Here is a 14301-nt window from a genome sequence, read left to right on the forward strand (position 1 = left end):
TCTCCTCCAGTCACATGACACTAGTGCAGATTTCCAGTGTAAGATTTTTGAAAGTCTCGAAAAATCACTTTAGATATCGTCCATAAACTGGTAACTTCTTTGCCTGTAAATTTCTTAAATCTAAACCTGAGAGAATGTGATTAGCTTTATCTTGCCTTTGTTCTGCTTCTACTCTGTAAAGGCAAAAGACTTCAGACTCAAGACTGAGAAGACGACTGGTCTGAAACTTCTCTCAATTACAAAAGGTGTTTAGGAGTATACTGAGCACACAGTAGTTCATCTCAAGGTATGTACTGTAAATGGAAGTGTGGAAGATGAAGTGAAGCATTAGGTAAGGTTAAAAGACATCAGTTATGTTTTAGCATATTCTGACATTGTGTGCAAATGTGACTCATCTTTGAGCAACACTTGTCTAGTCTATAAAACTGTTCAGCCACCGGAAGGCTAATTTGCCATGGGTTCTATTTTGGAATTTCCTATCGGTTTTTATAATGGACGTTTTGGATGTATGAGTAACATAAGGTATGTGGTAAGCATTTTGTTTTACAGCCAGTGGCATCTCTACATTTGGGGCATTGTATGCCATTGATTTGAGGTGTTATTGATGTACACTGATGAGCCAAAACATTATGACCACTCACAGGTGAAGCGAATAATGTTGATCATCTCCTAACAAGGCCACAAGTTAAAGTCTGGGTAGATTAGATGGTAAGTGAACAATCAGTTCTCGTAGTCAACATGTTGAATGCGGGAGAAATGGGCAGGAGTAAAGAAAGACCTGAGTGTCTTTGACAAGGGCCGAATTGACGACTGGGTTAGAGCATCTCTGAAACCGCAAGGCTTGTGGGGTGCTCCCGGTCAGCAGTGGTGAGTACCTACTGACAGTGGTCCGAGGAGGGACAAACCACAAACCGGTGACAGGGTGTTGGGTGCCCAAGGCTCATCGATGCGCAAGGGCAACGAAGCTTTCCCATCTGGTCCGAACCGACAGAAGGTCTACTGTGGCACAAGTTACAGAATATTTTAATGATGATTATGGGAGGAATTTGACACAACACACAGTGCATCGCATCCTGCTGCGTATGGGGCTGCGTAGCAGCAGACCGGTCAGAGTGCCCATGATGACCCCTGTCCATCATCGAAAGCACCTACAATGGGCACGCGAGCGTCGGAACTGGACCTTGGAGCATTGGAAGAGGGTCGCCTGGTCCGATGAGTCCCGTTTTTTTTTTTTTTTTTACATCACGTGGATTGCTGTGTATATGTGTGCCGTTTACCTGAGAAAGTAAGGGCACCAGGATGCACTGTGGGAAGACAACAAGCCGGTGGAGGGAGTGTGATGCTCTGGGCAATGTTCTACTGGGAAACTCTGGATCTGGCCATTCATGTGGACGTCAGTTTGACACGTGCCACCTACCTAAACATTGTTACACTCCTTCGTGGCAATGGTATTCCCTAATGGCATTGGCCTCCTTCAGCAGGATAATGCGCCCTGCCACACTGCGCACATTGTTCGGGAATGGTTTGAGGAACATGTTGAAGAGTTCAAGGTGTTGCCCTGGCCTACAAATACCCCAGATCTCAATCCGATTGAGCATCTGTGGGATGTGCTGGACCAACAAGTCTGATCCATGACGGCTCCACCTCGCAACTTACAGGACTTGAAGGATCTGCTGCTAATGTCTTGGTGTCAGATACCACAGGACACCTTCAGGGGTCTTGTAGAGTCCATGCCTCAATGGGTCAGAGCTGTTTTGGTGGTACGAGGGGGACCAACAGCATATTAGGCAGGTGGTCATAATATTTTGGCTCATCAGTGTACTTGTTTGTATTAGATTAAAATAAGCTTTCACTGTCACTAATGCTTTTTGACGTGGATGTGTACTGTAATTTATATTGGTGTTTTGTGCCAATATAAAATTAGTAGGGATATTTGTGCGTGGCATCATGCTGAAAAAATCTTTATCTGTCATACCTGTACTTGTTTTCATTTTATAAGTACTAATGTCAGGATCCTGTCACAACAGTCAGCTTTGTTTATAGTTCTTTGTGTCAGAATCCTGACCATGTCTTGCCTCTTGTGTTTGTGTTGACCACATGACTTTTGTTTTGGTTCTCTTGCCATGTGCTCTCCTGGCTATTCTTTATAGAGTGCAAACCTCGTCCCCTTGTTTGCCTGATTATTAGTTTATTTGTCTCGCCTGGTCTCCCTCATTACCCTCCTCATTTGCTCTCTTTTTAATCTCCCTGTGCGCTCTGTCTTGTGCCAGTTTGTTGTGGTTTTCCCCTTTCTAGGTGTCCTGTCACTTTCTGTTTCTGAGCCTCACTTCTGTGAAAATCAATAGGCAGTCTCCGCAGTGATAGGTCTAAATTTACATGACACGTAATACAGTATAACATTATATTAGCCTTCTTTGATAAGCATAATGTAATGGCAAAAGAAATACGATATGTTCTTATTAAACAGATTATTTAAGAAGACATATGAGTAATGTGACTACGCAGTATGAAACTTAAATAAATATGCCTTAATAAATCATTTAAATATGGTTAACAGAGGAGATTAGAGTGAGAGTGTGCAATGAGAGATTCTCTCTCTCTCTCTTCCTCCTCCTCTTCTTCCTTCCTCCGATGGCTGGTTCAAATCAGCTCGCCTATAGTCTTTTTACGAGGCAGTAACAATTTGCATAATGCATAGTGGCAGTAAGGCGACAAGTACACATTGAACTCTAACCAGATGATATATTAATATTTAGACAGGTCTGTGAGTAGTTCAATACTGATGCCCATCATTTTAATCCTGTTCTCTGTGCATTTGTTCAGTTTCCAGCAAAAAAAAAACTTTAGGCTACGTGACAGCCCCTTAAGATTCACATTGCGTACATTCACGTTACATGCATTTATTGCGTCACTTTCATTAACCTCTATGATTGAGCATCAATACATCTGAAACGCCATCATTATTTCTTTAATTAAATTCTGTAATAGTTAGTTAATACATTTCGGCTTACAAACAACTTTCATGTTTGTCAGTATTTCCACCTTATTTTCATTTTGAGAAGACAAACACCTGGACATACTGGCCAAAGTGATCAGCACCTTTGGACTGGACGACTCCCGTAACGAAGCACTTAAGTTCTACTATATAACGAGCGATCTACGTGCTGGTTTGTGAAACAGGTGTTACTCCATCATAAAATAACAAGCGACGTTAGTTAAGATGATCGTAAAAGCTTAAGTCACAATGTTATCGGGAAACCCAGCCATTGACTTTCAACCATTGTTTTTACCTGTAACTGTGACAAATACAGCAGCTGATCTCTGAGATCCATTTTTATTCTGAGCTAAACAGTAAAACTGTCCACTGTGACTGGAATTAAAGCTGGAGATGCTGAAACTCTGTCCAGATCCAATAGCTGATGTTTCATTCTCCTGAAACCAGGTGTAAATCCAAGCAGGTGGGTTTGAATCACAGCTGCAGGTCAGAGTCACTGAATTACCCAAAATTATTTCACCAGATCCACTGATGGACACTGAGGTTTTCTTTGGGGGATCTAAAAAAAAAAAGTATAAATATAATGTCTACCACAGCATTCAGTCTAGGTTGAATTTTGTTTTTATCAATTTACAGGTAAATCCGAGTGATTCCTTACATCTGACAGTGAGAGTGACAGTAGGAGATTGGAGATGTTGTTCATGTGTCACTGCACAGCTGTATTTTCCTGTATCATCACTGCTGACTGACTGCAGCAAGAGTTCATTTGTCCTGAATGATTCTGAGAAAAACTTTCTGTTTCTGAACCAGGTATATTTGGTCCTGTCTGTGAAGCTGCAGGTGGTCTTACAAAACAAAACTGCTGAATTTCCCTCTATGACCTCTTGAGGAATCTCCACTCTGAGCTCTTGATAAAGAGAAAAGTCACACTTCATTTATGTTCAGACACTCTGTACATATTCAATTCAACTATAATAAATACTTATCACTTGTGTGTAGTGTGGTAGTTTATCTGTACCTGTCACTTTGAGCTTGATCCCAGGCATACCCAGATATCTTTGATGTTCAACGTTTGTCAGGATTCTGAAGCAGTACATGCCTTCATCCTCATCTGCTACATTACTCAGTTTGAGACTAAAGGTTTGGTTTTACCCAGTATTTACTCAATCCTGCTGTTGTTATGTGGATCATCAAACAGATTGGTTTGTTCAATGCTTTTCTCTGGATTTATAGTCCAAAATGTTTCTGTCACAGTGAGAGTATTTGGATATGTATAACTGCCAGATAGAAATGTTGTTGATCCCTTGAGAGCACATTTGTTCAGATTTGAATACTCCACTTTCCAAGGTTGGTAACAAATTCCTGAGAAACAGAAAACAGATTGTGTGTGTGTGTGTGTGTGTGTGTGTGTGTGTGTGTGTGTGTGTGTGTGTGTGTGTGTGTGTGTGTGTGTGTGTGTAAAACTACAAGCTGCGATTACAACACATTCCTGCTATAGACAAGAATGTGTATCACAAGCAGAAAGATCAGAGAGAAAAGACGAGACATCCTGCAAGACATTAAGAAGATTTTTTTTAAATGGCACAAATACATAATGGAAGAGTATTTCCAAGGTATCAAATAACAACCTAAAAACTGGAATCATATTTCTAAAGGTTATTCACATGGACATAATGTGACTTCGGAGGGCAGGCAAGTCAAGTCATTATAATTAAATAATAACTGTATTTATAACCCCAGTGTGCAAGCTGAAGGCGACTGTGGCAAGGAACACAAAACTCCAGAAGATGTTGATTAATGGAGAAAAATAACCTTGAGAGAAACCAGACTCACTGTGAGAGCCAGTGCCCCTCTGAATAACATCATGAATATAATGACAATATTAGTTATTTATGTGCAGTGCAGGTCATGGTTCAAAATTAGTAAACTATGTAAGAGTTAAGAGTCAGTGTTTAAACAAAGATTTTGTATGAACTGTAAGATTAATGACTAATATCTTTGAAGTTCATCCTGGATTAACTGCAGAAATTCACATAGATGCATTGTCCTTTGTTAGTTGGCTGATGAAGGCTTTTGTTGGCAATTAACTGATAGTCTATGTATTCCATTTCAAGAGTGTAGTCTATCATTAGACCGAGGTGATGCAGGCAGAGATCAGTTTGGTGCATCGCAGTTCATTTCAGTGAGGTCTATCCTAAGTCCAAGGTTCAGGCAGTGGCAATATGAAGTATCCCATGTCTTATGGATGGAGTTAGCATCAGTTCATCCTCTGATGTCCATCGTAATAGACTGAAGTGATGTTTGGCTGGCACCGGCTGCTATTAGTCATCATCGCTCAGCGACACATAGCAGTGGAGTCCGACACCAAGCATGAACAGAGCTGGATCTGGCCGTTTCTGGTGACCTCAGGATAGGAGTCCCAAGGTTGAGACATGGAAACAAATAGAATAATGATGATATAATGGGGCTAATATGATCATATTTCTTGGTTCTAGTCAGCACTCTGGCTGCTGCATTTTGAACCAATTGAAGTTTATTTATTGATCTTGCTGGACATCCTCCCAGTAATGCATTACAATAATCCAGTCTTGAGGTGATGAACGCATGAATTAGTTTTTCGGCATCAGCAACAGAGAGCATGTGTCGTAACTTAGCATTATTTCTGAGGTGTAAGAATGCTGTTCTACAAACATTGGAAATTTGATTTTCAAAGGACAGATTGGTATCAAATATAACACCTAAATTCATCACTGTTGAAGACGATGTAACAATACATCCATCGAGAGTCAAATTATATTTTAGCAGCTTATTTTTAGAGGTTTTTGGTCCAATAATTAGTACTTCTGAGTAGAAGGAAATTTCTGGCCATCCAATCTTTGATTTCATTGATACACTCTGCTAATTTGGAGAATTGTGCAATTTCATCAGGTTTTGAAGAAATATAAAGTTGGGTATCATCTGCATAACAATGGATATTTATTTCTTGATTCCTGATAATATCTCCCAGGGGAAGCATATACAAGGAGAAAAGCAGAGGCCCTAAAACTGATCCCTGTGGCACTCCATACTTTACTTTTTTTTTATTTGACAATTCCTCGTTTACACAGAGTGGTAGCGGTCTGCTAAATAGGACCTAAACCATGCTAATGCAAGTCCACTAATGCCAACATAATTCTCCAGCCTATTCAAGAGAATGTTGTGATCTATGGTGTTGAAGGCAGCACTAAGATCTAAAAGCACTAGAAGAGAAGTGCAGCCGCGATCAGATGATAAGAGCAAGTCATTAGTAACTCTGATAAGTGCAGTCACTGTACTGTGATGGGGCCTAAATCCTGACTGAAATTGTTCATATATACTATTTCTCTGTAGAAATGAACATAGTTGGGAGGACACTACCTTTTCTAGTATTTTCGACATAAACAGGAGATTTGAAATCAGTCTGTAATTAGCCAGTTCTCCAGTATCAAGCTGAGGCTACAATACTATGAGAACATGCAAAATGATTGACAGTCGAAAGCGTCAGGGACTGCGGCCCACGGACAGATTTTTGTTTGCTGTTTACAGAGTCTAGAGCTATCACCGAGACCGCTGAGATATCTCAGGACACTTATTTTATTAATATCTTTCAGTGAGTAGGAACTTTTTCTGCATACCTTTCCATGAAAAAATCACTTACAGGATCTTTGAGAATAAACCGATCAACATGGGTAGATTTTTGCCCATTACCCCGATTTCTTGTTTTATGTACACACCTTAACCAGCATTCTTACTGGCTTATCCAATGTACGTACAGTACCTTGTGTGAATGTCTCTTCATGGTTTGACGTCAAAAGCAGAGAATAACTCAACTGTATCATATCTCATGTTATCCCGGTTTGTCAGATTTTTTAAATAAACTGAGTTTTGGGAATGATCAGCATATTGGTGTGCATGTAAACAGACTCAATGTAATTTTTAAAAAAACTAAAACTAAACCAAGGGGGTGGGGGGTTGACATAATCTCCATTGAACATACATGGAGTTGTTTGGGTATTTTTTGCCGGACTGCTGTCCTTGTTTTCTGCATCCGTTAAATGATGTCCAACGATGAAAAAGGGCCAGCAACAGTCTAAAAATCCATCTGCTAAATATTTACCCAACACCAGGTGCGTGAGGACACATTTTGATATACAGGCACCACTCTTTATGGGATTACAAGGTGAATCATCCACACAAATATGATGATTTGGACAACTTTACAGTTCCAAATAATACACAGTTTTACTTAATAATTTATGGAAGTGCTTTAACGAAAATATGAGCACAGTGTTTATGCTTTTCAACGACGCGTGCACGAGTGTAAGTGTCTTTTACAATAAGAGGCGAGGAACGAGTAGATGTTATTTTATTTGATCAACATTATGTAATAAATTCTGTTGCGTGACATTGTTGTGAACCCGGAGATTCCTTTAAATATCTCTAAACATTTTGATATAATGAGTCAAACTTGACATTTAATTTGTGACCATATATGTGCGCGTGCGCGTGCGCGTGCTTATGCGTGTGCGCGTGCGCGTGCTTATGCGTGTGCGCGTGCGCGTGCTTATGCGTGTGCGCGTGCGCGTCGCTCCTGAAACTTCCGCAAACTCTCTCCTGTTTGTCAGTCATCATGTCCAACAATAACGCCAGCAGTAATCTAGCCGTGGTGAAGAAAGCCGTCAAACAGCTCCGGATAGAGGCCAAAGTGCGGCGAATTAACGTAAGTTGCTACATTTCATTATTAAGAATAAAGATGAAAAAGTTTAGAGAGAGTTTCCCGGGATGAGTCACAGCTAGAGCTAATCGACAAACCAACTGTGTTTGAAGACTTATTTATGGGGAAATAATGTTGTTTTTTAATATTACTGTGTGTCCTAGATGCCTTAAATATGTTTTTAAAAGTGTTATATAGTCTTCAGGGTATTTTAGGCATAAACTTCCATCAAGCAACAGTTAGTTTTTGTTCCCTATAGTCATTATTAATGCAAATACATGCTAATAGACAGCAGCACTTGCTTTTTACTGGTTTACACCTCTATATATATATATATATATATATATATATATATATATATATATATATATGTATATATATATGTAATACCCAATACCTTGGTATTTTTTATGCCATGCACCAATATTTACTGTCGAATTATTGACCAAATTAAAATCAAAACTATTGTTTGTTAATTACATAAATGTTTTGTATAAAGTTTATAGTTTTTATCTGCATGCAATATAAAAAACTCCTTCCAAAATAAATGAAATCCAAAAAAAGTGAACCGTGTCGAATATGCATAGCCTAATATACATTTTTAAAATGGGATCATATGTAAAATGTGACTTCTATCATTTAGAACTGCAAAAACAAAGTGCAAACATGTTTTAGAAGTGCATAATAACTTTTTAATCATTATAACCCACATCAGTTGTCATGTTAAAAAAAAAATCAAATCCATGTTGAATGGAAATGATGTATTGTTAGAACAATAAAGTAGCTTTTGTACCACTCTGTATATTTTCTTAAAGCGTAACTCCTAAGCAAAACGGAGATCTGATGGCAAACAAGGTAAATGGCCAAAAAAATCATTTTGTCTTGTATCTGCCAAAAAAATGTCATATCGGTGCATCCCGAGTGCAGATGGATCGTCAAACTATTGTCCATCATTTGCTCAATTGCAACAGTTTCTGTCTGAATTAGTTTACGAACTATTTACAGAAACATTTGTTGTGTTTGCGTTTCATGAATCACGCCCAATGGATGAGGATCAGAAATTAAGAGGGGTTTGGGGTAAAAATCCCACAAAAATGTGGATTAGCAATGATTTTTGTTTTTATTTTATTGTGAAATCTGATATAGGTCTTTGTTTTATTTTTTTATTTTTCTCCCCAATTCCCAATGCGCTGTAAGTCCTCGTGGTGGCGTAGTGACTCAATCCGGGTGGCGGAGGAAGAATCTCAGTTGCCTCCGCATCTGAGACCGTCAATCCGCGCATCTTATCACGTGGCTTGTTGAGCGCGTTACCGCGGAGACGTAGTGCACGTGTGGAGGCTTCACGCTACTCTCCGCGACATCTACGCACAACTCACCACGCACCCCACCGAGAGCGAGAACCACATTATAGCGACCACGAGGAGGTTACCCCATGTGACTCTACCCTCACTAGCAACCAGGCAAATTTGGTTGCTTAGGAGACCTGACTGGAGTCACTCAGCACGCCCTGAATTCGAACTCGCGACTCCAGGGGTGGTAGTCAGCGTCAATACTCGCTGAGATACCCAGGCCCCATAGTTCTTTATTCTTTAAGTTTAACATGACCTGCATTGTTGCTCATTATTTGAATATCTGTAGGTGTCTCAAGCTGCTACAGACCTGAAGAACTTCTGCCTGCAGAATGCTCATAAAGACCCGCTGCTGATGGGGGTGCCGTCCAGCGACAACCCCTTCCGCCCCCCGAAATCCTGCGGTCTGCTATGAGGTACCACAAGCTGTCTCCTCCTCCACCTCATTAACATATTGGAGAAGTTTCATTACTGATCAGTTTGTGTTTATATACATTGTCTGATTTAAGACTATGTTTTAATATATTTGTGTTTCAGAGCTGCTGAAGATGATTTCGATGATGTAGCTGTCCTCAAGTCTCTCTCTAACTTCACACTATGCTATAAAGGCTCCTGGAACACTACTTACTCAAAACAGAAAATTAATGTTGCTTTTGGTTTTATTTGGTTTTATTATATGAACTGTTGTAACATGCAACTTATACACACTATGCCTTGGTACGATCTGTTATTGTATTCCCATTTAACATGAACATTTTTTATTTTTTTTTTAAATACAAATTCACCCCACAATTTGAGAACACACTTGTGTTGTTGTTGTTGTCCCAGTCTGCCTTATGATACCTTAAAACTCCACCAAACTCTGTTTTATTTTTGGTTTAAATTTTATAAAACAAAAACACTATATTGCAAACTGTATGATTTTCAGGACGTCCATATTCACGAAGTTGAATTTTTTGCCCATATTAATGATGAAACGGAGTAAGAAGGAATAGAATAAATATCTAAAATTAGCTGACATAGTGAGACTTTTTACGATAGTCGTTTACTAATCCATAAGTGTTAGAACTGTTCAGCTTGTAGTCCAAAAACCTATATATTCACAATGGGTTCCCTCGGGATTTTCCTCTGGATTTTTATAATGGAGTTTTTGAACTTATGTGTAAAATAAGGTCTGTGGTAAACATTACTTAACGATACACGGACGTTTTGTTCTACAACATAAATTACACACAGTCACACCTCAAACGTGCATTTTAAAACCGTATTCAACCGTATTTTTAAAACACACGGCGGCTTAAAAATTCACTTTTAAGGCATGGAAATGTGTAATTTATGTTGTAGAACAAAACGTCCGTGTATCGTTAAGTAATGTTTACCACAGACCTTATTTTACTCATAAGTTCAAAAACTCCATTATAAATATTCAGAGGAATATCCCGAGGGAACCCATGGCGAATTCTCTTCCGGGTTCGCCTACAAATTGCCGTCACGGCTGAACAGCTCTATAAGCATTAGAGTTTGGTTTGAAAGTTTTATGGTATTGAGATTCTAGATGAACTTCTACTGAAATGTTACATTTGAACTTTATACTCTTTTCGATGTCCTTTTGCTAAACTGACTTTAAAAATAAAACTTGTGTTATTTATCATTTATCTGTTATTTATCTTTTGTTGTGTCGGCTTAAAATATATTCAAATGCACATAAATGGTGCGTTTACATGGACGATCTTATATAAACGATTTAAGCAAAAACCAGTTGGCACTCTTAGATTATTTTTCCCACTAGCCCGATTTCGTATTGCATGTAAACACCTCTCTTCTGGTTTATACAGTGTGCGGCTATTTTCGTGCACATGCCTGTTTACGTTTTAACGTCAAACAGAATAATCCGATTATTTCAAATCTCACGTAATCGCGTTCTTGTATAATCGGCTGTTTATATAGTTTAGCGTATTGGTGTGCATGTAAACGGACTTAATGACAAATATGTCTCTCAACATACTAAATCCAACAACGAATTTTGTTTGAAATGTGTGAAAACCTGCAATTAGTGCCCACAGCTGCTGTTAAACAGACAGAAACTGTTGATCATAGATGAGATGATTAAAGTCAACCAGTAGATAACAGATTAAATGATTGATTTCTTGAAACTGCGGCTCTCCATTCATGTGTACACAACTTAATTCAATCATGAGTTTGTCAAGAACGAGCACAGGAGCTCTCTTGTTGGGGCAAGACACAAAACAAGTGAAGTTTTTGTGGTATACATGTGAACACTGTGTAGATTTGAGTGGCACAAAACAGACTTTTATGCTAACATGGATCATGATGAAACCAATATTGATACAGCTGAACAATTCTTGGGTTATTTCTACACACAATTACAGAGAAAGGTAATCAATCAGGTAGAACAAGATGTTACATAATTTTAATTTACAAACCACATTTGTCAGATCATTGTAATCCATTCAAATGATTTGCATATTTAATGTCTCCGGTGTGACCAGTGGTTGGAGTGTCATTTACATAATCACGGACAAAAGCAGTGGTGCATATTATATTTTGCAAGGCATCAGAGGTTCATATTGCAGTGATTTATAATGTTACATTTGTTCCTTTACTATCTTAAGGAGTTTACTTTAGTTACCTCCCCCCATACCCCCCAGCATCTACGCCCCTGCATTAGATCCAACAAATATAAACTGATAATGATGTTTAAAAATGATATTTTCCATGACCGTAGCCATAGAGATAATAAATGTGTTGCCGAAGCGGACAGGATGGAGGGAGCCTTCCTTCAAGACTGCAAGGGCTGATGGGAGGTGTGACCTGTGTCATAACTGACACTGCCTTACAAAGGCATAACAGGCATGGCCGGGTCTAAAGCCCAAAGTATACTTCGGTTTTGATGCAAATGCTTAGCGTCTGTGTACAGCCGAACACTAGCCTTTCAAAGTATACTTAATTTGGCCGTGCTTATACACAGGCGGTTGGCGCATGGGTCCTACAACTGCTATGAGATATTGGACTATTTATCTTAAAGAGTTTCAATCCATAAATATGTCTTTATATTCCTTAAAACTTGAGTTATACAAACACAGGTATCTTCTGACTTCCTCACACACGCGCTCTTGACATGCACATCCACTGTTGTTTCCACATCCGTCTCCTGTTATTAAGCACCGATTATATCTTCTAGTGCTTCTTTGTGACAGCAACAGCTCAGTTGTGAGTGCTTGTCACCTTGTGGACCCACTAACTGGTGCAAATAATTCCAGGCGTATGCACATACACGTGGTTGGAAAAGTTGGGCCGCACGTGTCCAGTGCTTGAACACTCTGCTGATGATGAAAGTTGAGTCATGCCTTGCGTTCACGTCTGACTGAAGTATATTTTGGGCTTAATGGAGAGCTAGGTGGGGCATTTCCCCCTCAAGATTTTCTTTGTGAATGGTCCCAGAGTTTGTCATGAGTATTGAGAGTTCTCTGTGTACCCCTTCAGGACTGAAGAAGCACTGCGTCTTGTGTCGGACTACCTCTGTGTTTCTCCAGTAAACACAAACTCTCAGTGGAACAGGAGACTTGCATATGCTCATACACATATTAAACAGTATATATTACGGCATTAATATCACAGTATTATGTAGCAGCATGGAAAGTAATCACGCACCAATGTGTGCGCATGTGCAGCAGTTCCTGATCGGCCTGAGTCGGAACTTTTCATAGATAACCATCACTTCCACTATTTATGTTACTTAAAATAACAAAATAAGGCCTTAACTTTCGTGTTGAAAATTAGCGCCCTCCAGAGGTAATGGGGTAGAAATATTTATATGAAAATAAAGGTCCTTCTCATAGCACCAAAATGTCATATATCAAATGAAAGCTCTCACTCTCAGGAATGTGACTGTAGAGTTTATTTTATTCCCCTAACACCACAGTTCGAAAGATTTTCAAAACAATCATAAAGTGAAATATGATTTCTGTAAGTCATCAAATACAAGCATCTCTTGCATGCGGTAAGCCCCAAATAGCTAAAAACTGTATTACTGCTTTTACTTTAGGCAGTTTTCTAAAAAAATTATTATTTTTTTTTTTTTACTTGTCTGTGAGCTTGCTTGGCTGAATAATCTAATGTTATATCGTAGATGTCCAGAACAAAATATGCCATCCAGAAGGAAAATCATGCTAAACAAATCATCAGAAAAATATGTTTTTGACAATTGATAAATAAAATGTTATATATCGTCACAAAGGAGAGGATCTCAGCTTTCAAATGACACCTAGATTGAGCTTCTAGTCCACTCAGAGGCCGAGATATTTATTAAATAACGAGGGTGGTGCTTGAACTGAAAATTAGACTGAATGTCTATGGACGAGCACATGTTAGAACGTTAGAGCGCCACCTACATTTCATATCTGAATAGTTTGATGGAATGTGAAAGAGAAAAAAAAAATTTCTAGTGCTTGCTGCCATCTAGTGGAATGAAACAGTGAGGTAGCATGAACAGAACTAGAATTAAATTTTTTCAAAGTTAGGACAACATCAAAAACACTTTCTGTTTATCTTAAGATTATAAACACATACAATATTATTTATGAATAATTGGAGCCTTTTAATTTATTTTTTTTGTATTTCTGAAAAAATGAGAAATTTTTCCAATTAGTCCACAGTATGTGTGAATGGTGAGCTTTTAAATTTGAGTGTGAAAAACTGCGGGCAGCTGCCCAAAACTGCACCAGAGTTTAAGGGGTTTTAAAGCAAAAAATGTCATGTGGGGTAACAGTCCGGAGACAGTAAAAGAATATATATATAAAAGTCTGATTAAAAGCTGATATTCTTGAAAAAAAGACTTGTAAAACAATTTTATTTTAAAATATGTTTCATATTTGAAAAAACTTTTGTCCACCAAATCAAAGTCATGTGGTTTAACCAGCCTGCAGGTAGCAATTATGTTGACACACACAAAAAATAAAACGTAAAACAGAGAGGACATCTTTAGACCCTCATGACTGTTTGTGAAGTTTACAAAATCATTATTCTGTCATATCATTAAATATCAACATTTTGACTTTTTATGAAAATACACATTTTGTTCAGGTCATTTGGTGTAACCCTAAGAAAACTCGATATTCTTGACTAAAAAATGTATATATATATATATATATATATATATATATTTATTTATGATATTTGTGATATTTGATGTGATAGATCATATT

At 38.4% G+C, this 14301-nt stretch overlaps 2 protein-coding genes across 2 annotated transcripts; one reads left to right on the top strand and one right to left on the bottom strand.

Annotated features, from left to right (window-relative positions):
- Window positions 1-27: 27 nt before the first annotated feature.
- LOC127444215 (B-cell receptor CD22-like) lies at window positions 28-4919 on the bottom strand. The gene is made up of 3 exons (XM_051703482.1): window positions 4014-4919; window positions 3654-3902; window positions 28-3554 (listed from the first exon to the last, which is right to left on the bottom strand). Exons 1-3 carry the CDS (start codon window positions 4090-4092, stop codon window positions 3274-3276), a joined length of 609 nt encoding a protein of 202 aa, XP_051559442.1. The 5' UTR covers window positions 4093-4919; the 3' UTR covers window positions 28-3273.
- A 2647-nt stretch (window positions 4920-7566) lies between these two features.
- Window positions 7567-10729, top strand: LOC127444221 (guanine nucleotide-binding protein G(I)/G(S)/G(O) subunit gamma-5-like). Its single transcript, XM_051703494.1, has 3 exons — window positions 7567-7733; window positions 9366-9492; window positions 9614-10729. The coding sequence occupies exons 1-2, from the start codon at window positions 7644-7646 to the stop codon at window positions 9489-9491; spliced, it is 216 nt and encodes a 71-aa protein (XP_051559454.1). The 5' UTR covers window positions 7567-7643; the 3' UTR covers window position 9492; window positions 9614-10729.
- Window positions 10730-14301: the final 3572 nt, after the last annotated feature.

This window comes from Myxocyprinus asiaticus, chromosome 7, assembly GCF_019703515.2.
Source record: "Myxocyprinus asiaticus isolate MX2 ecotype Aquarium Trade chromosome 7, UBuf_Myxa_2, whole genome shotgun sequence".
NCBI lineage: Eukaryota > Metazoa > Chordata > Actinopteri > Cypriniformes > Catostomidae > Myxocyprinus > Myxocyprinus asiaticus.

What these genes read in the sequence shown, in the direction of transcription:
- LOC127444215 (XM_051703482.1), bottom strand. Translation starts at nt 4,092, where the DNA reads ATGTACTGCTTCAGAATCCTGACAAACGTTGAACATCAAAGATATCTG. An exon ending in GATCAAGCTCAAAGTGACAG is followed by an intron (nt 3,903 to 4,013) that starts GTACAGATAAAC and finishes CTCTTTATCAAG; the next exon opens with AGCTCAGAGTGGAGATTCCT. An exon ending in TGTCACTCTCACTGTCAGAT is followed by an intron (nt 3,555 to 3,653) that starts GTAAGGAATCAC and finishes TTTTTTTTTTAG; the next exon opens with ATCCCCCAAAGAAAACCTCA.
- LOC127444221 (XM_051703494.1), top strand. Translation starts at nt 7,644, where the DNA reads ATGTCCAACAATAACGCCAGCAGTAATCTAGCCGTGGTGAAGAAAGCC. An exon ending in CCAAAGTGCGGCGAATTAAC is followed by an intron (nt 7,734 to 9,365) that starts GTAAGTTGCTAC and finishes GAATATCTGTAG; the next exon opens with GTGTCTCAAGCTGCTACAGA.